General features: G+C 56.1%; 1 protein-coding gene across 1 annotated transcript; it reads left to right on the top strand.

Annotated features, from left to right (window-relative positions):
• The first annotated feature begins 1874 nt into the window (after window positions 1-1874).
• Window positions 1875-21458, top strand: PCK2 (phosphoenolpyruvate carboxykinase 2, mitochondrial). Its single transcript, XM_074167105.1, has 9 exons — window positions 1875-1987; window positions 3017-3207; window positions 11035-11250; window positions 13050-13237; window positions 16647-16809; window positions 18956-19174; window positions 19272-19409; window positions 19495-19590; window positions 21001-21458. Exons 2-9 carry the CDS (start codon window positions 3150-3152, stop codon window positions 21456-21458), a joined length of 1536 nt encoding a protein of 511 aa, XP_074023206.1. The 5' UTR covers window positions 1875-1987; window positions 3017-3149.
• The last annotated feature ends 1956 nt before the right edge of the window (window positions 21459-23414 follow it).

Genomic DNA, 23414 nt, shown 5'->3' with positions numbered 1-23414 from the left:
CCCCCAGATACTCAGGGGGGTCCCCAACCCCCCTATGGCCCCCCCAAAATCCTCAGGGGGGTCCCCAGCCCCCCATAACCTCCCCTATGGCCCCCCCAAAATCCTCAGGGGGGTCCCCAGCCCCCCATAACCCCCCCCCCCAGATACTCAGGGGGGTCCCCAACCCCCCTATGGCCCCCCCAAAATCCTCAGGGGGGGTCCCCAGCCCCCCATAACCCCCCCCCTCCCATCCCCTCCCTTTTCCTGGGTGGGCACCCCCCCCCTCCCCTTAACACAAACAAAGGGGCGTGGCCTCAGGCAAGGCCAACGGGGTGTTACATCATCCAAAGGGGGCGGGGCTTCCCCCCCTAAGGCCACGCCCCCTCCCGGATGCTTGGATCCCTCTTTGCCCCCCCCCCCCCTTCCCCCCCCCGCCCCTTATAGACCCCTCCGAGGTGGGGGGGGGGTCACCCCAGAGCGCTGTCGGGGATGCAGAGGGTCATCGGGCGATTGGGGGGGTGAGTGGGGGCTACTTGGGGGGCGAGGGGGGCTACTGGGCGGGGGGGGGGGGAAGGACGGACACGGGACATGGCTATGGGGCAGCTTGGGGCTACTTGGGGGGGCTGTGGGGCTACTTGGGGGGGGACGGCTATGGGGCAGCTTGGGGCTAGTTGGGGGGGGCTAGTTGGGGGCTACTTGGGGGGCTACTGGGGGGGGACATGGCTGTGGGGCAGCTTGGGGCTACTTGGGGGGGGACAGCTATGGGGCAGGTTGGGGCTAGTTGGGGGGGGCTGTGGGGCTACTTGGGGGGGGACGGCTATGGGCAGGTTGGGGCTACTTGGGGGGCTTGGAGGGCTACTGGGGGGGTATGGCTATGGGGCAGCTTGGGGCTACTTGGGGGGGGACAGCTATGGGGCAGGTTGGGGCTACTTGGGGGGGACGGCTATGGGGCAGGTTGGGGCTACTTGGGGGGGCTGTGGGGCTACTTGGGGGCTACTTGGGGGGCTTGGAGGGCTACTGGGGGGACAGCTATGGGGCAGCTTGGGGCTACTTGGGGGGGGCTACTTGGGGGGGCTATGGGCTACTTGGGGGGCTACTGGGGGGGACATGGCTATGGGGCAGCTTGGGGGCTACTTGGGGAGGCTATGGGGCTACTTGGGGGGCTTGGAGGGCTACTGGGGGGGAAGGTTATGGGGCAGCCTGGGGTTACATGGGGGGAGGGAGGGCTGTAGTGCCCCTTGGAGGCCACTGGGGGGGGCTAGGGGGCTACTTAGGGGCTGAGGGGCTACTTGGGGGGCACGCTATGGGGCAGCCTGGGGCTACTTGTTGGGGGGGGGGATGGATAGGGCCAGTTGGGGCCTATTTGGGCTACCGGGGGGGGGGGGGGGGCTAGGGGGGCTGTGGGGCTACCTGGGGGGCTGCTGGGGGGGCTGTGGGGCTACTTGGGGGCACGCTATGGGGCAGGCGGGATCTATGGGGGGGGGGTGGAATTCCCTATCGCCCTTTGCCCCCTGAGGGGGGGGGGGGGGGCCACATTAAGGGGGCGGTGGCCCCCGAGGGGGGGGTGGTGGCCCCCCCGGGGGGGGGTGGTGACATCGAAGGGGGGGGTGGGGTGGTGGCACTTTCCCATCATGCCCCGGGGCAGCTCAAAGTCCATTAAGGGGGGGGGGGGGGGGGGCGGGTTGTGCAACCCATTGAGGGGGGGGGGGGGGGGGGGGGGGGGGCGACTTTAACCCCTTCCCTCCCCCCTCTTAGGTTTGTCCCCCGTGTCCCCCCCCCGGCGGGGATTATCCGGGGGGGTTGGGGGAGGGGAATTACCCCCCCTGGAAGGGGGGGAGGGTTTGTCCCTTTTGCCCCCCCCCGCCAGAAAATTTGTGGAAGAGGGGGTTCGCCTCTGTCGCCCCCGAGCCTTTCGCCTCTGCGACGGCTCCCCCCAGGAGGGGGTCGCCCTTTTGGCTCAGCTGCAAGAAGAAGGGGTGCTGCACCCCCTCCCCAAATATGACAATTGGTAAGGGGGGGGCCCCCCCCAAAAAAAATTACCCCCCCAAACTCACCCCCCCCCTGTTTTTAAGGGTTTTTTTTTTGGGGGGGAGGCAAAGTGGGGGGAGCGACACTGGATATGGGGTGGTTTTTGGGGGGTGGGGGGTGTTTCTTGGGTCCTTTTTGGGGTGAGGGGGGGGGGTCCCTAAAAGCCCCCCACCCCCCTAAACTCCTCCCCCCACTCCCTAAACTACCCCCCCCCCCCCAAAATGCCCCCCCAAATTTACTCACCCCCTCATTTTAAAGGGGGGGGGGTTTTGGAGGGGCGAAGTGGGGGAGCGACACTGGATATGGGGTGGTTTTTGGGGGGTGGGGGGGTGTTTCTTGGGTCCTTTTTGGGGTGAGGGGGGTCCCCTAAAAGCCCCCACCCCCCCTAAACTCCCCCCCCACCCCCAAAACGCCCCCCCAAATTTACCCACCCCCTCATTTTAAAGGGGGGGGGTTTGGAGGGGCGAAGTGGGGGAGCGACACTGGGATTTGGGGGGGTTCTTGGGTCCCTTTTGGGCGTGAGGGGGGGGCCCCCCAGAAGCCCCCAACCCCTATGAAGCCCCCCCCACTCCCTAAAACTACCCCCCCCCAATGCCCCCCCAAATGCCCCAAACTAAAATGCCCCCCCAAATTTACCCACCCCCCCCATTTTTAGGGGGGGTTTGGGGCCCGTTTTGGGGGGTGTGTGTGTGTCCTTTGTCCCTTTGGGGGGGTCCCCTGTCCTTTGGGGGGGTCATGGGGTGGGGGGGAGGTCCCTTTGGGGGGGTCCCGGTCCCTCGGGGGGGTCATGGGGTGGGGGGGAGGTCCCTCGGGGGGGTCCCCAGTCCCTCGGGGGGTCATGGGGTCGGGGGGGGTCCCTTTGGGGGGGTCCCGGGTCCCTCGGGGGGGTCATGGGTGATTGGGAGGGGGGTGTCCCATGGTGGGGGGGTCCCTTGTTCCATGGGGGGGTCGTGGGGTTATGGGGGGGTCCTGGTGTGACGCGGGGGTGTCCCCGTGTCCCCCCCCCCAGCTGGCTGGCGCGGACGGACCCCCGGGACGTGGCGCGGGTGGAGTCGCGGACGGTGCTGGTGACGGAACGGGGAGCGCGACGCCGTCCCCCCCCCCGCCCCCCGGGGGGGCCCCCCGACAACTGGGGCAACTGGATGAGCCCCCCCCAGCTGGAGAGCGCCCTCCAGGAGAGGTTCCCGGGATGCATGGCCGGTGGGGGGGCGCTTGGATACGATTTTTCCCCCCCAAATTCCCAGATTTCCCCCCCAATTCCCTCATTTTCCCCCAAATTTCCCCCAAATTCACACTTTTTCCCCCCCAAATTACCCCAAATTCCCAGATTTCCCCCCCAATTCCCTCATTTTCCCCCAAATTACCCCAAATTCCCAGATTTTCCCCCAATTCCCTTATTTTCCCCCCAAATTTTCCCCAAATTCACACTTTTCCCCCAAAAAATACCCCAAATTCCCAGATTTCCCCCCAATTCCCTCATTTTCCCCCAAATTTCCCCAAATTCAAACTTTTCCCCCCCAAAATTACCCCAAATTCCCAGATTTCCCCCCAATTCCCTCATTTTCCCCCAAATTTCCCCCAAATTCACACTTTTCCCCCCCAAAATTACCCCAAATTCCCAGATTTTCCCCCCCGATTCCCTCATTTTCCCCCAAATTTCCCCCAAATTCACACTTTTTCCCCCCAAAATTACCCCAAATTCCCAGATTTCCCCCCAATTCCCTCATTTTCCCCCAAATTTCCCCCAAATTCACACTTTTTCCCCCCAAAATTGCCCCAAATTCCCAGATTTCCCCCCCAAATTCCCTCATTTTCCCCCAAATTTCCCCCAAATTCACACTTTCCCCCCCCAAAATTACCCCAAATTCCCGGATTTCCCCCCCCAATTCCCTCATTTTCCCCCCAAATTTCCCCCAAATTCACACTTTTCCCCCCAAAATTACCCCAGATTCCCAGATTTCCCCCCCCAATTCCCTCATTTTCCCCCCCAAATTACCCCAAATTCCCAGATTTCCCCCAATTCCCTCATTTTCCCCCAAATTCACACTTTTTCCCCCCAAATTACCCCAAATTCCCAGATTTCCCCCCCAATTCCCTCATTTTCCCCCAAATTTCCCCCAAATTCATTCTTTTCCCCCCAAAATTACCCCAAATTCCAGATTTCCCCCCAATTCCCTCATTTCCCCCAAATTTTTCCCCAAATTCACACTTTTTCCCCCCAAAATTACCCCAAATTCCCAGATTTCCTCCCCAATTCCCTCATTTTCCCCCAAATTTCCCCCAAATTCACACTTTTTCCCCCCCAAATTACCCCAAATTCCCAGATTTCCCCCCAAATTCACACTTTTTCCCCCCAAAATTGCCCCAAATTCCCAGATTTCCCCCCCAATTCCCTCATTTTCCCCCAAATTTCCCCCAACCCAAATTCACACTTTTTCCCCCCAAAATTACCCCGAATTCCCAGATTTCCCCCCCAATTCCCTCATTTTCCCCCAAATTTCCCCCAAATTCACACTTTTCCCCCCCAAATTACCAGATTTCCCCCCCAATTCCCTCATTTTCCCCCAAATTTTCCCCAAATTCACACTTTTTCCCCCCCAAATTACCCCAAATTCCCAGATTTCCCCCCAATTCCCTCATTTTCCCCCAAATTTCCCCCAAATTCACACTTTTTCCCCCAAAATTACCCCAAATTCCCAATTTCCCCCCGATTCCCTCATTTTCCCCCAAATTTCCCCCAAATTCACACTTTTCCCCCCCAAATTACCCCAAATTCCCAGATTTCCCCCCCAATTCCCTCATTTTCCCCCAAATTTCCCCCAAATTCACACTTTTTCCCCCCCAAATTACCCCAAATTCCCAGATTCCCCCCCAATTCCCTCATTTTCCCCCAAATTTCCCCCAAATTCACACTTTTCCCCCCAAAATTACCCCAAATTCCAGATTTCCCCCCAAATTCACACTTTTTCCCCTCAAAATTACCCCAAATTCCCAGATTTCCCCCCCAATTCCCTCATTTTCCCCCAAATTTCCCCCAAATTCACACTTTTTCCCCCAAAATTACCCCAAATTCCCAGATTTCCCCCCAAATTCACACTTTTTCCCCCCAAAATTGCCCCAAATTCCCAGATTTCCCCCCCAATTCCCTCATTTTCCCCCAAATTTCCCCCAAATTCACACTTTTTCCCCCCAAAATTACCCCAAATTCCCAGATTTCCCCCCAAATTCACACTTTTTCCCCCCAAAATTGCCCCAAATTCCCAGATTTCCCCCCCAATTCCCTCATTTTCCCCCAAATTTCCCCCAAATTCACACTTTTTCCCCCCAAAATTGCCCCAAATTCCCAGATTTCCCCCCCAATTCCCTCATTTTCCCCCAAATTTCCCCCAAATTCACACTTTTTCCCCCCCCAAATTACCCCAAATTCCCAGATTCCCCCCCAATTCCCTCATTTTCCCCCAAATTTCCCCCAAATTCACACTCTTTCCCCAAAAAATTACCCCAAATTCCCAGATTTCCCCCCCGATTCCCTCATTTTCCCCCAAATTTCCCCCAAATTCACACTTTTTCCCCCCCAAATTACCCCAAATTCCCAGATTTCCCCCCAATTCCCTCATTTTCCCCCAAATTTCCCCCAAATTCACACTTTTCCCCCCAAAATTGCCCCAAATTCCCAGATTTCCCCCCCGATTCCCTCATTTTCCCCCAAATTTCTCCCAAATTCACACTTTTTCCCCCAAATTTACTCCCAAATTTGCACGTTTTCCTCTAAATTTACCCGGTTTCCCTCATTTTCCCCGAATTTACTGCGAATTCACACTTTTTCCCCCAGATATATACCAAATTCACACATTTTCCCCAAAATTTACCCAATTTTTCTTTTTTCCCCCCGAATTTACCCCAAATTTCACTATTGCCCCTGAATTTACTGCGGATTTTCCTCATTTTTTTCCCGAATATAGCTAAAATTTGCTTTTTTTCCCCAAATTTCCCCCATTTACCCCTAATTTTCCTCATTTTCCCTGGAATTTACCCCAAATTTCCCTCTATTTCCCTTAATTTCCCCCAAATTTCCCTCTATTTCCCCTAATTTACCCCAAAATTGCACTTTTTTGCCAAATTTATCCTAAATTCCCTCATTTTCTCCAAAAATTTACCCTAAATTTGCAGTTTTCCCCCAAATTTATGCAAAATTTGCACATTTTCCTCTAAATTTACCCATTTTTTCTGGTTTTCCCCCATTTTCTCCCCAGTTTTCCTTATTTCCCCCCAAATTTACCCAATTTTTCTGATTTTCCCAAGTTTTCATTATTACCCCCCGAATTTACCCAGAATTTGCACATTCCCCCCCAAATTTCCCCAATTCTTCTAATTTTCCCAAGTTTTCCTGTTTTTCCCCCAAAACTTCCTGTTTTTCCCCCCAAATTTACCCAATTTTTCTGATTTTCCCAAATTTTTATGATTTCCCCCCAATTTCCCCCCTTTCCCAACTTTCCTCTGAAATTTTACCCCACATTTCCGTCCCAAATCTACCTCAAATTCACACATTTTCCCCAAATTTCCCTCATTTCCCCCCAAATTTACCCAAATTTACCAATTTTCCCCCAAATTTCCCGATTTTTTCCCCCAAATTCACGCAATTTCCCCAATTTCCCGATTTTTCCCTGAAATTTACCCCAAATTCACACATTTCCCTCCCAAATCTACATCAAACTTCCCTCGTTTTCCCCCAAATTTACCCAAATGTCCTGAATTTCCCTCATCTTCCCCAAATTTCCCTCATCTTCCCCAAATTTCCCTCATCTTCCCCAAATTTCCCTCATCTTCCCCAAATTTCCCTCATCTTCCCCAAATTTCCCTCATCTTCCCCAAATTTCCCTCATTTTCCTTTTTCTCAAAATTTCCTGATTCCCCCTAAATCGTTCAAATTTGTTGAAATTATGCTAATTCAAGAAAATCTATAAATTCTTTGAAAAAGCCAAAATTGTCACAAATTCTCAATATTCGCACAAATTCACAAAATGTTTAATTTCTGGGAAATTTAAAAAAAGGTTTCAAATTTTTCAAAATTTTATGAATTCTTCTAAAATTTTATAAATTCTTCTAAAAGCCAAAACCAATCCCGCAAATTTCCTCAAATTTTGGATTTTCCCCCCAATTTTTTCTAAACCTTCCCCCAAATTTTTTCAGGTTTTCCTCAAAAATTTTCTTAAGATTTTTTCAAAACTTCCTTAACAATTGTTTCAAAATTTCCTCCGAAGTCCTTTTTTCAAAATTTCCTCCAAAATCTTTCTTTCAAAATTTCCTCCAAAATTCTTCCCCCGAAATTTCCTAGAAAATGCTTCTTTTGAAATTTCCTCTCAAATCCTTTCTCCCAAATCTTCTCCAAAATTTCCTAGAAAATCCTCCAAATTCTTCCTTCAAAATTTCCTCCAAAACCCTTCAAAATTTCCTGCAAAATTTCCTCCAAAATCTTTCTTTGAAAATCTTCTCCAAAATTTTTCTTTCAAAATCTTTTTCAAATTTCTTCTTTCAAAGTTTCCTCCAAAATCCTTCAAAATTTGCTCCAAAACTTCCTAGGAAATCCTCCAAAATCCTTTCTCTGAAATTTCCTCCAAAATCTTTCCTTCAAAATTTCCTCCAAAATTCTTTTCCAAATCTCTTTCCAAATTTCCTCAAAATTTCCTCCAAAATCTTTCCTTCAAAATTTCCTCCAAAATCCTTCTTCCCAAATTTCCTCCCAAATTTCCTCCAAAATTCTTCTTCCCAAATTTCCTTCTTCCCAAATTTCCTCCAAAATTTCCTCCAAAATTATTCTTCCCAAATTTTCTCCTCCGAAATTTCCTCCAAAATCTTTCCTCCGAAATTATTCTTCCCAAATTTCCTCCTTCAAAATTTCCTCCAAAATTTTTCCTTCAAACTTTCTTCCAAAATCCTTTTCCCAAATTTCCTCCAAAATCCTTCTTCCCAAATTCTCCTTCCCCAATTTCCTCCAAAATTCTCCTTCCCAAATTTCCTCCAAAATCCTTCTTCCAAAATCCTTTTCCCAAATTTCCTCCAAAATCCTTCTTCCCAAATTTCCTCCCGAATTTCCTCCAAAATCCTTCTTCCCAAATTTCCTTCTCCAAAATTTCCTCCAAAATCCTTTTCCCAAATTTTCTCCCAAATTTCCTCCAAAATTCTTCTTCCCAAATCTTTCCTTCAAAATTTCCTCCCAAATCTTTCCTTCAAAATTTCCTCCAAAATTCTTCTTCCCAAATTTCCTCCCGAATTTCCTCCAAAATCCTTCTTCCCAAATTTCCTCCTCCAAAATTTCCTCCAAAATCCTTTTCCCAAATTTCCTCCCAAATTTCCTCCAAAATTCTTCTTCCCAAATCTTTCCTTCAAAATTTCCTCCCAAATCTTTCCTTCAAAATTTCCTCCAAAATCCTTCTTCCCAAATTTCCTCCAAAATTTCCTCCCAAATCCTTCTTCCCAAATTTCCTCCAAAATTCTTCTTCCCAAATTTCCTCCAAAATCTTTCCTTCAAAATTTCCTCCAAAATTTCCTCCAAAATTCTTCTTCCCAAATTTCCTCCTTCAAAATTTCCTCCAAAATCCTTTTCCCAAATTTCCTCCAAAATCCTTCTTCCCAAATTTCCTCCAAAATTTCCTCCAAAATTCTTCTTCCCAAAATTCTCCTTCCCAAATTTCCTCCCAAATTCTCCTTCCCAAATTTCCTCCAAAATCCTTCTTCCAAAATCCTTCTTCCCAAATTTCCTCCAAAATCCTTCTTCCCAAATTTCCTCCAAAATCCTGCTTCCCAAATTTCCTCCAAAATTTCCTCCAAAATTCTTCTTCCCAAATTTCCTCCTTCAAAATTTCCTCCAAAATCTTTCCTTCAAAATTTCCTCCAAAATCTTTCCTTCAAAATTTCCTCCAAAATCCTTCTTCCCAAATTCTCCTTCCCAAATTTCCTCCAAAATTCTCCTTCCCAAATTTCCTCCTTCCCAAACTTCCTCCAAAATCCTTCTTCCCAAATTTCCTCCAAAATTTCCTCCAAAATTATTCTTCCCAAATTTTCTCCTCCGAAATTTCCTCCAAAATCTTTCCTCCGAAATTATTCTTCCCAAATTTCCTCCTTCAAAATTTCCTCCAAAATCTTTCCTTCAAACTTTCTTCCAAAATCCTTTTCCCAAATTTCCTCCAAAATCCTTCTTCCCAAATTCTCCTTCCCAAATTTCCTCCAAAATTCTCCTTCCCAAATTTCCTCCAAAATCCTTCTTCCCAAAATCCTTCTTCCAAATTTCCTCCAAAATCCTTCTTCCCAAATTTCCTCCAAAATCCTTCTTCCCAAATTCTCCTTCCCAAATTTCCTCCAAAATCCTTTTCCTAAATTTCCTCCAAAATCCTTCTTCCCAAATTTCCTCCCAAATTTCCTCCAAAATCCTTTTCCCAAATTTCCTCCAAAATCCTTCTTCCCAAATTTCCTCCTTCAAAATTTCCTCCAAAATTCTTCTTCCCAAAGTTCCTCCAAAATCTTTCCTTCAAAATTTCCTCCAAAATTTCCTCCAAAATCCTTTTCCCAAATTTCCTCCAAAATTTCCTCCAAAATCCTTCTTCCCAAATTTCCTCCTTCAAAATTTCCTCCAAAATCTTTCCTTCAAAATTTCCTCCAAAATCCTTCTTCCCAAATTTCCTCCAAAATCCTTTTCCCAAATTTCCTCCTTCAAAATTTCCTACAAAATCTTTCCTTCAAAATTTCCTCCAAAATCCTTTTCCCAAATTTCCTCCCAAATTTCCTCCAAAATCCTTCTTCCCAAATTTCCTCCAAAATCCTTCTTCCCAAATTTCCTCCAAAATCCTTCTTCCCAAATTTCCTCCAAAATCCTTTTCCCAAATTTCCTCCTTCAAAATTTCCTCCAAAATCTTTCCTTCAAAATTTCCTCCAAAATTTCCTCCAAAATCCTTCTTCCCAAATTTCCTCCAAAATCCTTCTTCCCAAATTTCCTCCAAAATCCTTCTTCCCAAATTTCCTCCAAAATCCTTTTCCCAAATTTCCTCCTTCAAAATTTCCTCCAAAATCTTTCCTTCAAAATTTCCTCCAAAATTTCCTCCAAAATCCTTCTTCCCAAATTTCCTCCTTCAAAATTTCCTCCAAAATCCTTTTTCCCAAATTCTCCTTCCCAAATTTCCTCCCAAATTCTCCTTCCCAAATTTCCTCCCAAATTCTCCTTCCCAAATTTCCTCCCAAATTCTCCTTCCCAAATTCTCCTTCCCAAATTTCCTCCCAAATTCTCCTTCCCAAATTTCCTCCCAAATTCTCCTTCCCAAATTTCCTCCCAAATTCTCCTTCCCAAATTTCCTCCCAAATCCTTTTTCCCAAATTCTCCTTCCCAAATTTCCTCCCAAATTCTCCTTCCCAAATTTCCTCCCAAATTCTCCTTCCCAAATTTCCTCCCAAATTCTCCTTCCCAAATTTCCTCCCAAATCCTTTTTCCCAAATTCTCCTTCCCAAATTTCCTCCCAAATTCTCCTTCCCAAATTTCCTCCCAAATTCTCCTTCCCAAATTTCCTCCCAAATTCTCCTTCCCAAATTTCCTCCCAAATCCTTCTTCCCAAATTCTCCTTCCCAAATTTCCTCCAAAATCCTTTTCCCAAATTTCCTCCAAAATCCTTTTCCCAAATTTCCTCCAAAATCCTTCTTCCAAAATCCTTTTCCCAAATTTCCTCCAAAATCCTTCCTCCCAAATTCTCCTTCCCAAATTTCCTCCCAAATTCTCCTTCCCAAATTTTCCTTTCGAAATTTCCTCCAAAATCCTTCAAAATTTCTTCCAAAATTCTCTTTTTGAGATTTTTCTCCAAAATCCTTCAAAATTTCTTCCAAAATTCTCCTTTTGAGATTTCCTCCAAAACATTTTCTTTGAAATCTCCTTCAAATTTTTCCAAAATTTCCCAAATTTTTCAAAATTTCCCAAATTTTCCCAAATTTCCCAAATTTCCCAAAATTCCCCAAATTTTAATTTTCCCCTTTCCCCCCCGTTCCCAGGCCGCACGATGTACGCGGTGCCCTTCAGCATGGGCCCCCTGGGCTCCCCGCTGGCCCGCACGGGGCTCCAGCTCACCGACTCCCCCTACGTGGTGGCCTCCATGCGCATCATGACCCGCGTGGCCCCGCCCCGCGACCTCCCCGACCTCGCCACCGGAGACTTCGTCCAATGCCTGCACTCCGTCGGCAGGCCCCTCCCGCTCACCGGTAAGCCACGCCCCCTTGCGACCACGCCCGCCCTGGCCACGCCCCCTTAACCACGCCCCCCCCCCCCCCCCCAAGGATAGCCTCATAGAACCCACACCCCATTAAGCCTCCATGAAGCCACGCCCCCCTAGTGCGTCCCCACTAAGCCACGCCCCCTTTCGGCCACGCCCACCCTGACCACGCCCCCTTAACCATGGCCGCCGCCCCCCCCCCCCCCAAGGATAGTCTCATAGAACCCACACCCCATTAAGCCTCCGTGAAGCCACGCCCCTCCGTGGCCTTGGCCACGCCCCCTGGCGTGTCCCCACTAAGCCACGCCCCCTTTCGGCCACGCCCGCCCTGGCCACGCCCCCCTTAACCATGCTGCCCCCCCCCCCCATGGCCCCATAGAACCTATGCCCCATTAAGCCTCCGTGAAGCCACGCCCCTCCGTGGCCTTGGCCACGCCCCCTGGCGTGTCCCCACTAAGCCACGCCCCCTTTCGGCCACGCCCACCCTGGCCACGCCCCCCCTTAACCATGCTGCCCCCCCCCCATGGCCCCATAGAACCCACACCCCATTAAGCCTCCATGAAGCCACGCCCCTCCGTGGCCTTGGCCACGCCCCCTGGCTCGTCCCCACTAAGCCACGCCCCCTTGCGACCACGCCCGCCCTGGCCACGCCCCCCCTTAACCATGCCCCCCCCCTCCCTGGGGGTGGCCCCATAGAACCCACGCTCCATGAAGCCACGCCCCCCCCGTGGCCTTGGCCACGCCCCCTGGCATGTCCCCACTAAGCCACGCCCCCTTGCGACCACGCCCACCCTGGCCACGCCCCCTCCCCCCTTAACCATGCCCCCCCCCCTCCCTGGGGGTGGCCCCATAGAATCCACGCTCCATGAAGCCACGCCCCCCCGTGGCCTTGGCCACGCCCCCTGGTGAGTCCCCATTAAGCCCCGCCCCTCTCTGTGGCCACGCCCCCTCCCCCCTGGCTGTGGCCTTCCCCAAAGCCCCTCGTTAGCCACGGGGCTCCTTAATTAGCTCCCCCCCCCCCCCCCCCAGCCCGTCGTTAACCATGTGACCCCTTAATTAGACCCTCCCACCCCCTCCCCCACTCATTAATTAGCCATTCCCCCCTTAATTAGTCTCCTCCCCCCCCCCCTTCCCAAGCCCCTCGGTGGTCACTAGCCCCGTGGCTACCTAAGTATCATTACAACTCCCCCCTTAATTAGTCATTCTCCCCCCTTAATTAGTCATTCTCCCCCCTTAATTAGTCATTCTCCCCCCTTAATTAGTCATTCTCCCCCCTTAATTAGCCTCTCCCTCCCCTCCCCGAGCCCCTCGGTGGCCACTAGCCCTGTGGCTACCTTGTGGCTACCTAATTATCTTGTCTCCCCCACCCCTTAATTAGCTCTGTGACCCCTTAATTAGCTCTGTGACCCCTTAATTAGCCATTCTTTTGCCTTAATTACTCTCTCCCCCCCTCCCCGAGCCCCTCAGTGGCCACTAGCCCCGTGGCTACCTTGTGGCTACCTAATTATCATTACACCCCCCGCCTTAGTTACCTCTTGTCCCCACTTAATTAGCCTTTCTCCGCCTTAATTAGTCCTGTGACCCCTTAATTAGCCATTCCGTTCCCTTAATTACTCTTCCCCCCCCTTCTCCGAGCTCCTCGGTGGCCGCTAGCCCCGTGGCTACCTTGCGGCTACCTAATTATCTCGCCTGTCCCGCTTCTTAATTAGGCACGGGAGCCCTTAACGAGTCTTTCCACCCTCCCCCGCCCCTTAATGAGTCACGTGACTCCCCTAATTAACCTCTCTCTTTCCTCAGAGCCCCTCGTTAGCCACTGGCCCTGCGACCCGGCCCGTACTTTGGTAGCCCACGAGCCCGACCGGCGCCGCATCGTCTCCTTCGGCAGCGGCTACGGGGGCAACTCCCTCCTGGGCAAGAAATGCTTCGCCCTTCGCATCGCCTCCCGACTGGCCCGCGACCAGGGCTGGCTGGCCGAGCACATGCTGGTGGGCTACCGACTTGAGGGGGCTAGTAGCCACCTGGCCTTTGGGGGCCCAAAAAGGGGGCTGAGAGGGATTTTGGGGCGTTTTAGGGGTTTTGGGGGGTTCTGGGGTGATTTTTGGGGGTGCATGGCTCCCCTGGTAGCCCGTGACCAGGGGTAGGTGGCCCAGCACCTGCTGGTGGGCTACCGAGTTGAAGGGGCTAGTAGCCAGCTGGGCTTTGGGGGTCCAAAGAGGGGATTGAAGGGGGTTTTGGGGCGTTTTAGGGGTTTTGGGGGGGTTTTGGGGTTGGTTTTGGGGGTGCATCGCTCCCCTGGTAGCCCATAACCAAGGCTAGGTGGCCCAGCACCTGGTGGTGGGCTACCAAGTTGATGGGGCTAGTAGCCAGCTGGGCTTTGGGGGTCCAAAGAGGGGATTGAAGGGGGTTTTGGGCCGTTTTAGGTGTTTTTAGGGTGGTTTTTGGGGGTGCATCGCCTCCCAGGTGGCCCATGACCAGGGCTAGGTGGCCCAGCACCTGGTGGTGGGCTACCAAGTTGATGGGGCTAGTAGCCACCTGGGGTTTTGGGGCCCAAAAAAGGGACTGAGAGGGATTTTGGGGCGTTTTAGGGGTTTTGGGGGGGGTTTGGGGTGGGTTTGGGGGTTGCATCGCCTCCCAGGTGGCCCGTGACCAAGGCTAGGTGGCCCAGCACCTGGTGGTGGGCTACCAAGTTGATGGGGCTAGTAGCCACCTGGGGTTGGGGGGTCCAAAAAGGGGACTGAGAGGGATTTTGGGGCATTTTGGGGGGGTTTTGGGGTAGTTTTGGGGGTGCGTCGCCTCCCAACTGGCCCGCGACCAGGGCTAGGTGGCCCAACACCAGCTGGTGGGCTACCAAGTTGAGGGGGCTAGTAGCCACCTGGGCTTTGGGGGCCCAAAAAGGGGACTGAGAGGGATTTTGGGGCATTTTAGGTGTTTTGGGGGTGGTTTTTGGGGGTGCATCGCCTCCCAGGTAGCCCGTGACCAGGGCTAGGTGGCCCAACACCTGGTGGTGGGCTACCAAGTTGATGGGGCTAGTAGCCACCTGGGGTTGGGGGGTCCAAAAAGGGGACTGAGAGGGATTTTGGGGCATTTTAGGGGTTTTGGGGGGGTTTTTGGGGGTGCATCGCTCCCCTGGTAGCCCATAACCAGGGCTAGGTGGCCCAGCACCTGCTGGTGGGCTACCAAGTTGATGGGGCTAGTAGCCACCTGCGGTTTGGGGGTCCAAAGAGGGGATTGAAGGGGGTTTTGGGCCATTTTAGGTGTTTTTAGGGTGGTTTTTGGGGGTGCATCGCTCCCCTGGTAGCCCGTGACCAGGGGTAGGTGGCCCAGCACCTGCTGGTGGGCTACTGAGTTGAAGGGGCTAGTAGCCACCTGGGGTTTGGGGGTCCAAAAAGGGGATTGAAGGGGATTTTGGGCCGTTTTAGGTGTTTTTAGGGTGGTTTTTGGGGGTGCATCACCTCCCAGGTGGCCCGTGACCAGGGCTAGGTGGCCCAGCACCTGGTGGTGGGCTACCAAGTTGAAGGGGCTAGTAGCCACCTGGGGTTTTGGGGCCCAAAAAAGGGACTGAGAGGGATTTTGGGGCGTTTTAGGGGTTTTGGGGGGGTTTTGGGGTTGGTTTTGGGGGTGCATCGCCTCCCAGGTGGCCCGTGACCAGGGCTAGGTGGCCCAGCACCTGGTGGTGGGCTACCAAGTTGATGGGGCTAGTAGCCACCTGGGGTTTGGGGGTCCAAAAAGGGGACTGAGAGGGATTTTGGGGCATTTTAGGGGTTTTGGGGGGGTTTTTGGGGGTGCATCGCTCCCCTGGTAGCCCATAACCAGGGCTAGGTGGCCCAGCACCTGCTGGTGGGCTACCAAGTTGATGGGGCTAGTAGCCACCTGCGGTTTGGGGGTCCAAAGAGGGGATTGAAGGGGGTTTTGGGCCATTTTAGGTGTTTTTAGGGTGGTTTTTGGGGGTGCATCGCTCCCCTGGTAGCCCGTGACCAGGGGTAGGTGGCCCAGCACCTGCTGGTGGGCTACTGAGTTGAAGGGGCTAGTAGCCACCTGGGGTTTGGGGGTCCAAAAAGGGGATTGAAGGGGATTTTGGGCCGTTTTAGGTGTTTTTAGGGTGGTTTTTGGGGGTGCATCACCTCCCAGGTGGCCCGTGACCAGGGCTAGGTGGCCCAGCACCTGGTGGTGGGCTACCAAGTTGAAGGGGCTAGTAGCCACCTGGGGTTTTGGGGCCCAAAAAAGGGACTGAGAGGGATTTTGGGGCGTTTTAGGGGTTTTGGGGGGGTTTTGGGGTTGGTTTTGGGGGTGCATCGCCTCCCAGGTGGCCCGTGACCAGGGCTAGGTGGCCCAGCACCTGGTGGTGGGCTACCAAGTTGATGGGGCTAGTAGCCACCTGGGGTTTGGGGGTCCAAAAAGGGGACTGAGAGGGATTTTGGGGCATTTTAGGGGTTTTGAGGGGCTTTTGGGGTGGTTTTGGAGGGTTTTGGGATTTCTCGGCCCAGCACTTGCTGGTTGGCTACCAAGTTGGGGGGCTGGTAGCCACGTGGTTTTTTGGGGGGGTTCGGAGGGGTTTTGGGGGTTTTTTTTTGGGGGGGGATCTTGGTGGGTTCTCCCCCCCCCCCCCCCCGATGTCCCCAGGTCCCCTGACCCCCACCTTGTCCCCTGCCCCACATCGTCCCCACCCTGCCCCACAGATCCTGGTGGCCCCTGTGGCCAACGTCCTTGGTGGCCCCAAGACCTTTGGGTTCTCCAACCCTTGGTGGCCCCCGTGACCCATGTCCTTGATGTCCCCAAGCTCCCTGACCCCCACCTTGTCCCCCCTGACCCCCACCTTGTCCCCTGCCCCACATTGTCCCCACCCTGCCCCACGGATCCTGGTGGCCCCCATGGCCCACATCCTTGGTGGCCCCAAGACCTTTGGGTTCTCCAACCCTTGGTGGCCCCAACGCACGTGTCTTCTGCTCCCTCTTGGTGTCCCATGTCTGTGGTGGCCCCCAAGGGCCATGTCCTTGATGTCCCCAAGCTCCGTGACCCCCATCTTGTTCCCTGCCCCACATCGTCCCCCCCCTGCCCCACAGATCCTGGTGGCCCCTGTGGCCAACGTCCTTGGTGGCCCCAAGACCTTTGGGTTCTCCAACCCTTGGTGGCCCCCGTGACCCACGTCCTTGATGTCCCCAAGCTCCTTGACCCCCACCTTGTCCCCCCTGACCCCCACCTTGTCCCCTGCCCCACATTGTCCCCCCCCTGCCCCACAGATCCTGCTGGCCCCCGTGGCCCACATCCTTGGTGGCCCCAAGACCTTTGGGTTCTCCAACCCTTGGTGGCCCCCGTGACCCATGTCCTTGATGTCCCCAAGCTCCGTGACCCCCACCTTGTCCCCCTGACCCCCAACTTGTCCCCCCCGCCCCACAGATCTTGGGGGTGACGGACCCCGCGGGGACCAAGCGTTACGTGGCGGCCGCCTTCCCCAGCGCCTGCGGGAAGACCAACTTGGCCATGATGACCCCGGCCTTGCCCGGGTGGCGCGTCCAGTGCGTGGGCGATGACATCGCCTGGATGAAGTTCGATGACGAAGGTGACACGGTTGTCCCCTCCTCCCCCACCCTGGGGTGGCCTCCGGGGGGAGGGATGGTGGCCCTAAGGCTGAGGTTCCTTTGGGGGGGTTCTTTGGGGGGGTTGGTGGCGGTGGGTTGGGTGGTGTGGGACGTGGGGTGGGGTCTCCTGGGGGTGGTGGCCATGGTGGCCCACGTCCTTGGTGGCCACAGGACTCTTGTGGTCTCCTGGCCATGGTGGCCACAACGTTCTTGGGTTCTCCTGGCCCTGGTGGCCCCGATGGGCCGTGGGTTGGTTGATGTGGACGTGGGGTGGGGTCTCCTGCCTTTGGTGGCCCTGGTGGCCCACATCCTTGGTGGCCACAGGACTCTTGTGGTCTCCTGGCCATGGTGGCCACAGGACACTTGGGTTCTTCTGGCCCTGGTGGCCCCGGTGGGCCGTGGGTTGGTTGATGTGGACGTGGGGTGGGGTCTCCTGGGGGTGGTGGCCATGGTGGCCCACATCCTTGGTGGCCACAGGACTCTTGTGGTCTCTTGGCCGTGGTGGCCACAACGTTCTTGGGTTCTCCTGGCCCTGGTGGCCCCGGTGGGCCATGGGTTGGTTGATGTGGACGTGGGGTGGGGTCTCCTGCCTTTGGTGGCCCTGGTGGCCCACATCCTTGGTGGCCACAGGACTCTTGTGGTCTCCTGGCCGTGGTGGCCACAACGTTCTTGGGTTCTCCTGGCCCTGGTGGCCCTGGTGGGCCGTGGGTTGGTTGATGTGGACGTGGGGTGGGGTCTCCTGGGGGTGGTGGCCCTGGCGGCCCACATCCTTGGTGGCCACAGGACTCTTGTGGTCTCCTGGCCATGGTGGCCACAACGTTCTTGGGTTCTCCTGGCCCTGGTGGCCCCGATGGGCCATGGGTTGGTTGATGTGGACGTGGGGTGGGGTCTCCTGCCTTTGGTGGCCCTGGCGGCCCACGTCCTTGGTGGCCACAGGACTCTTGTGGTCTCCTGGCCATGGTGGCCACAACGTTCTTGGGTTCTCCTGGCCCTGGTGGCCCCGGTGGGCCGTGGGTTGGTTGATGTGGACGTGGGGTGGGGTCTCCTGCCTTTGGTGGCCCTGGTGGCCCACATCCTTGGTGGCCACAGGACTCTTGTGGTCTCTTGGCCGTGGTGGCCACAACGTTCTTGGGTTCTCCTGGCCCTGGTGGCCCCGGTGGGCCGTGGGTTGGTTGATGTGGACGTGGGGTGGGGTCTCCTGGGGGTGTTGGCCCTGGTGGCCCACGTCCTTGGTGGCCACAGGACTCTTGTGGTCTCCTGGCCATGGTGGCCACAACGTTCTTGGGTTCTCCTGGCCCTGGTGGCCCCGGTGGGCCGTGGGTTGGTTGATGTGGACGTGGGGTGGGGTCTCCTGGCTTTGGTGGCCCTGGTGGCCCACATCCTTGGTGGCCACAGGACTCTTGTGGTCTCTTGGCCGTGGTGGCCACAACGTTCTTGGGTTCTCCTGGCCCTGGTGGGCCGTGGGTTGGTTGATGTGGACGTGGGGTGGGGTCTCCTGGGGGTGGTGGCCCTGGCGGCCCACATCCTTGGTGGCCACAGGACTCTTGTGGTCTCCTGGCCGTGGTGGCCACAGGACACTTGGGTTCTCCTGGCCCTGGTGGCCCCGGTGGGCCATGGGTTGGTTGATGTGGACGTGGGGTGGGGTCTCCTGGGGGTGGTGGCCCTGGTGGCCCACGTCCTTGGTGGCCACAGGACTCTTGTGGTCTCTTGGCCATGGTGGCCACAACGTTCTTGGGTTCTCCTGGCCCTGGTGGCCCCGATGGGCCGTGGGTTGGTTGATGTGGACGTGGGGTGGGGTCTCCTGGGGGTGGTGGCCCTGGTGGCCCACGTCCTTGGTGGCCACAGGACTCTTGTGGTCTCTTGGCCGTGGTGGCCACAACGTTCTTGGGTTCTCCTGGCCCTGGTGGCCCCGGTGGGCCGTGGGTTGGTTGATGTGGACGTGGGGTGGGGTCTCCTGGGGGTGGTGGCCCTGGCGGCCCACATCCTTGGTGGCCGCAACACTCTTGGGTTCTCCTGGTGGTGGTGGCCCCAACGTCCCACCCCCTTGGTGGCCCGCTTCCTCCCTCTCCTTGCCCCCTTTGACCTCCGGTTGTGTGTCCCGTCCCCCCGCCTTGTTCTCCCTCCCAGGTCGCCTTCGGGCCATCAACCCCGAGAGCGGGTTCTTCGGGGTGGCCCCGGGGACATCGGAGAAGACCAACCCCATGGCCATGGCCACCATCAGGGCCAACACCATCTTCACCAACGTCGGCCAATCCAGCGACGGCGGCGTTTACTGGGAAGGCATCGACCAATCCCTGCCTCCAGGAACCACCTTTACTTCCTGGTTGGGTCAACCTTGGACGCCCGGTCAGTTTTCACCGCCCCACATTTTTCCCCCCCCCCCCCCCCCCTGCCCCACATCCTGCCCCATAACCTTCTGAAGAACATCTCCCCCGGCTTTTAGGTGACCCCCAACCTTGCGCCCATCCCAATTCCCGTTTCTGCGCCCCCGCCCGCCAGTGTCCCATCATGGATCCCGACTGGGAAGATCCTCGAGGGGTTCCCATCGACGCCATCATCTTCGGAGGTCGTCGGCCCCACGGTGAGTCCTTTCTGCCCCATAACTTTCTGCCCCACATCTCCTTGGTGGGGTGGAGACTTCCATCCTGACGTCATCTCCTTTCCAGGCGTCCCGTTGGTCTACGAGGCCTTCGACTGGCGCCACGGGGTCTTCGTGGGCAGCGCCATGAGGAGCGAGGCCACCGCCGCCGCCGAGCACAAGGGTCAGCTGCCCCACAAGTAGCCCCATAAGTAGCCCCACAAGTAGGCCCCCTCCACCCCCCCCCGTCCCCCAACCGACCCCCTTGGTGGCCCCACACACGGCCACCACCGACCACCTCCCCGGCTTCCTGGTGGCCACCGTTGGGTCGGTCGTGGTGGGATGGGGTTGCGCGTTGGGGGTGTCTATGTGGGGCCAGACCCATAAGTGAGGCCTGTCAGACCCATAACTACGTGCTACCAGCCCCATAACCACGTTTCTCTGCCCCATAACTACGTCCCACCAACCCGTAACTCCATCCGCTCTACCTTGGTGTCCCACCGGCCCCATAACCGTGTTCCTCTGCCCCATAACCACGTCCCACCAGCCCACTGCCCCATAACTCTACCTTCTATGGTCCCACCAGCCCCATAACCACGTCCCACCGCCCCACCAGCCCCATAACTACCTCCTACCACCCCATAACTCCATCTCCTCCACCCTCCTGTCCCACCAGCCCCATAACCACATCCCACCACCCCATAACCACGTCCCACCACCCCATAACTCCACCTTCTATGGTCCCACCACCCCATAACTATGTCCCACCACCCCATAACTCCACCTTCTCTGGTCCCACCACCCCTGTAACCACGTCCCACCACCCCACCAGCCCCATAACTCCATCTCCTCCACCCTCCTGTCCCACCACCCCGTAACCACGTCCCACCACCCCATAACTCCACCTTCTGTGGTCCCACCACTCCATAACCATGTCCCACCACCCCACCAGCCCCATAACTACTTCCTACCACCCCATAACTCCATCTCCTCCACCCTCCTGTCCCACCAGCCCCATAACCACCTCCCACCACCCCGTAACTCCACCTTCTATGGTCCCACCACCCCATAACCATGGCCCACCACCCCATAACTCCACCTTCTGTGGTCCCACCACCCCATAACCACGGCCCACCACCCCATAACCCCACCTTCTCTGGTCCCACCAGCCCCATAACCACATCCAACCACCCCATAACTACGTCCCACCACCCCATAACCCCACCTTCTATGGTTCCACCAGCCCCATAACCACCTCACACCACCCCATAACTCCACCTTCTATGATCCTACCACCCCATAACCACGTCTCACCAGCCCCATAACTACCTCCTACCACCCCATAACTCCACCTCCTATGGTCCCACCACCCCATAACTCCACCTTCTCTGGTCCCACCAGCCCCGTAACCCCGTCCCACCACCCCACCAGCCCCATAACTATGTCCTACCACCCCATAACTCCATCTCCTCCACCCTCCTGTCCCACCAGCCCCATAACCACATCCAACTACCCCATAACCACGTCCCACCACCCCATAACTCCACCTTCTATGGTCCCACCAGCCCCATAACCACCTTCTCCTCCCCTCCAGGTCGCCGCCTGATGCACGACCCCTTCGCCATGCGTCCTTTCTTCGGTTACAACGCCGGCCACTACCTCGCCCACTGGTTGTCCCTTGGCTACCGACGGGGTCTCCGTTTGCCCCGTATCTTCCACGTCAACTGGTTCCTTCGCGATCCCTCTTCCGGTGACTTCCTTTGGCCGGGTTTCGGTCACAACGCCCGGGTCTTGGCTTGGATCTGCGGGAGGGTGGCCGGCGAAGATAGCGCGGTGGCCACCCCGGTTGGTTTGGTGCCCAGAGAAGAAGCTTTGGATCTCGGGGGGCTTCCCGGAGTCTCCTACCAGAAGCTCTTCGCCATCTCCAAGAGTTTCTGGGAACAGGAGGTGAAGGAGTTGAGGAGCTACTACCTGGAGAACTTCGGAGAAGATCTACCCAAGGACATCATGGAGGAGCTGGAGGCCTTGGAGCGACGGGTCAAGAAGATGTGAGGTCACCGGCCCGGTGGCCACCATGGGGGGGAAGAGCTGGTGGCCTCCGACGCTGGTGGAACACCATGGGGTGGTGGCCATCGACGTTGGTTGAACATCATCATCATCTTTGGTTGACCGCCGTGGGGGCTGGTGGCCACCATCCTCGGTTGACCATTATGTGCTCCATCTTGGCCACCATCTCGACCTGGTGGCCACCACCCTTGGTTGACGGCCGTGGGGCTGGTGGCCACCATCCTCCGTTGACCATTATGTGCTCCATCTTGGCCACCATCCTTGGTTGACGGCTGTGGGGCTGGTGGCCACCATCCTTGGTTGATGGCCACCATCCTTGGTTGACCACCGTGGGGCTGGTGGCCACCGTCCTTGGTTGACGGCCATGGGGCTGGTGGCCACCATCCTTGGTTGACCATTATGTGCTCCATCTTGGCCACCATCTCGACCTGGTGGCCACCGTCCTTGGTTGACGGCTGTGGGGCTGGTGGCCACCATTCTTGGTTGACGGCCACCATCCTTGGTTGACGGCCGTGGGGCTGGTGGCCACCATCCTTGGTTGACCATTATGTGCTCCATCTTGGCCACCATCTCGACCTGGTGGCCACCACCCTTGGTTGACTGCCATGGGGGCTGGTGGCCACCATCCTCGGTTGACCATTATGTGCTCCGTTTTGGCCACCATCTCGACCTGGTGGCCACCACCCTTGGTTGACGGCCGTGGGGCTGGTGGCCACCATCCTTGGTTGATGGCCACCATCCTTGGTTGACCGCCGTGGGGCTGGTGGCCACCATCCTTGGTTGACCATTATGTGCTCCATCTTGGCCACCATCTCGACGTGGTGGCCACCATCTCGACCTGGTGGCCACCATCCTTGGTTGACTGCCGTGGGGCTGGTGGCCACCATCCTTGGTTGACTGCCGTGGGGCTGGTGGCCACCATCCTTGGTTGACCATTATGTGCTCCATCTTGGCCACCATCTCGACCTGGTGGCCACCATCCTCGGTTGACGGCCACCATCCTTGGTTGACCACCGTGTGCTCCATCTTGGCTACCATCTCGACCTGGTGGCCACCGTCCCGACTTGGTGGCCCCCATCTTGAATTGGTGGCCACCATCCTCACCGGGTGGCCACCCCCACGACCTGGTGGCCACCGTCCCAACCTGGTGGCCTCTATCCTCATGTTGTGGCCACCGTCCCCAGGTGGTAGCCACCCCCACCACCTTGGTGGCCACCACCCCACCTTAGTGGCCACCCCTACGACCTGGTGGCCACCACCCCACCTTGGTGGCCACCGTCCCAAGTTGGTAGCCACCCCCACCACCTTGGTGGCCACCGTCCCAGCTTGGTGGCCACCCCTACGACCTGGTGGCCACCCCCACCACCTGCTGGCCGCCATCTTGAATTGGTGGCCGCCATCTTGAATTGGTGGCCGCCATCTTGAATTGGTGGCCACCGTCCCCACTTGGTGGCCACCCCCCCCCCCCCCCCCATTGGCCACCGCCCCGTGGCCCCTCCCCCTTCCCCCCCCGATGGACCAATCAGCGACGGCCCCGCCCCTCCACCCACCCCCCCCCCCATTCTCCCCCCTCATTGGCTGCCGGGGAGGGGGCGGGGCCTGCGGGGACCAATAAAGGATGGAACGTTGGGTGGGGTCATGTGACGTCATTTGGGGGGGTGGGGGGGTCACGTGACGTCATGGGGGGGGCCAAGGGTCACGTGTGTGTGGGGGGGGGGGGTTGGGGGTCGAGTGACGTCACCGGCGCTCCCGCCTCCTCATTGGAGGGCCGGGTGGTGACGTCAGGGGGTCACGTGATGCCCGTGGGGGGGAGGTGTGACGTCATGGGGGGGTGTGGCGTCGTGGGGGGGGGGGGGGAAGGTCAGCGCCTCCTCCGCCCCCCCCCCGCAGCCAATCAGCGCCTCCCCTACCCCCCCGCAGCCAATCGGCGCTTCCCCTACC

Source organism: Numenius arquata, unplaced genomic scaffold (assembly GCF_964106895.1).
Source record: "Numenius arquata unplaced genomic scaffold, bNumArq3.hap1.1 HAP1_SCAFFOLD_1329, whole genome shotgun sequence".
NCBI lineage: Eukaryota > Metazoa > Chordata > Aves > Charadriiformes > Scolopacidae > Numenius > Numenius arquata.
Note: the sequence above shows the minus strand (reverse complement) of the source record. Positions and strands in the feature narration are given on the sequence as shown.

What these genes read in the sequence shown, in the direction of transcription:
- PCK2 (XM_074167105.1), top strand. Translation starts at nt 3,150, where the DNA reads ATGAGCCCCCCCCAGCTGGAGAGCGCCCTCCAGGAGAGGTTCCCGGGA. An exon ending in GGCTGGCCGAGCACATGCTG is followed by an intron (nt 13,238 to 16,646) that starts GTGGGCTACCGA and finishes CCCGCCCCACAG; the next exon opens with ATCTTGGGGGTGACGGACCC. An exon ending in GGGTCAACCTTGGACGCCCG is followed by an intron (nt 19,175 to 19,271) that starts GTCAGTTTTCAC and finishes CCCGGCTTTTAG; the next exon opens with GTGACCCCCAACCTTGCGCC.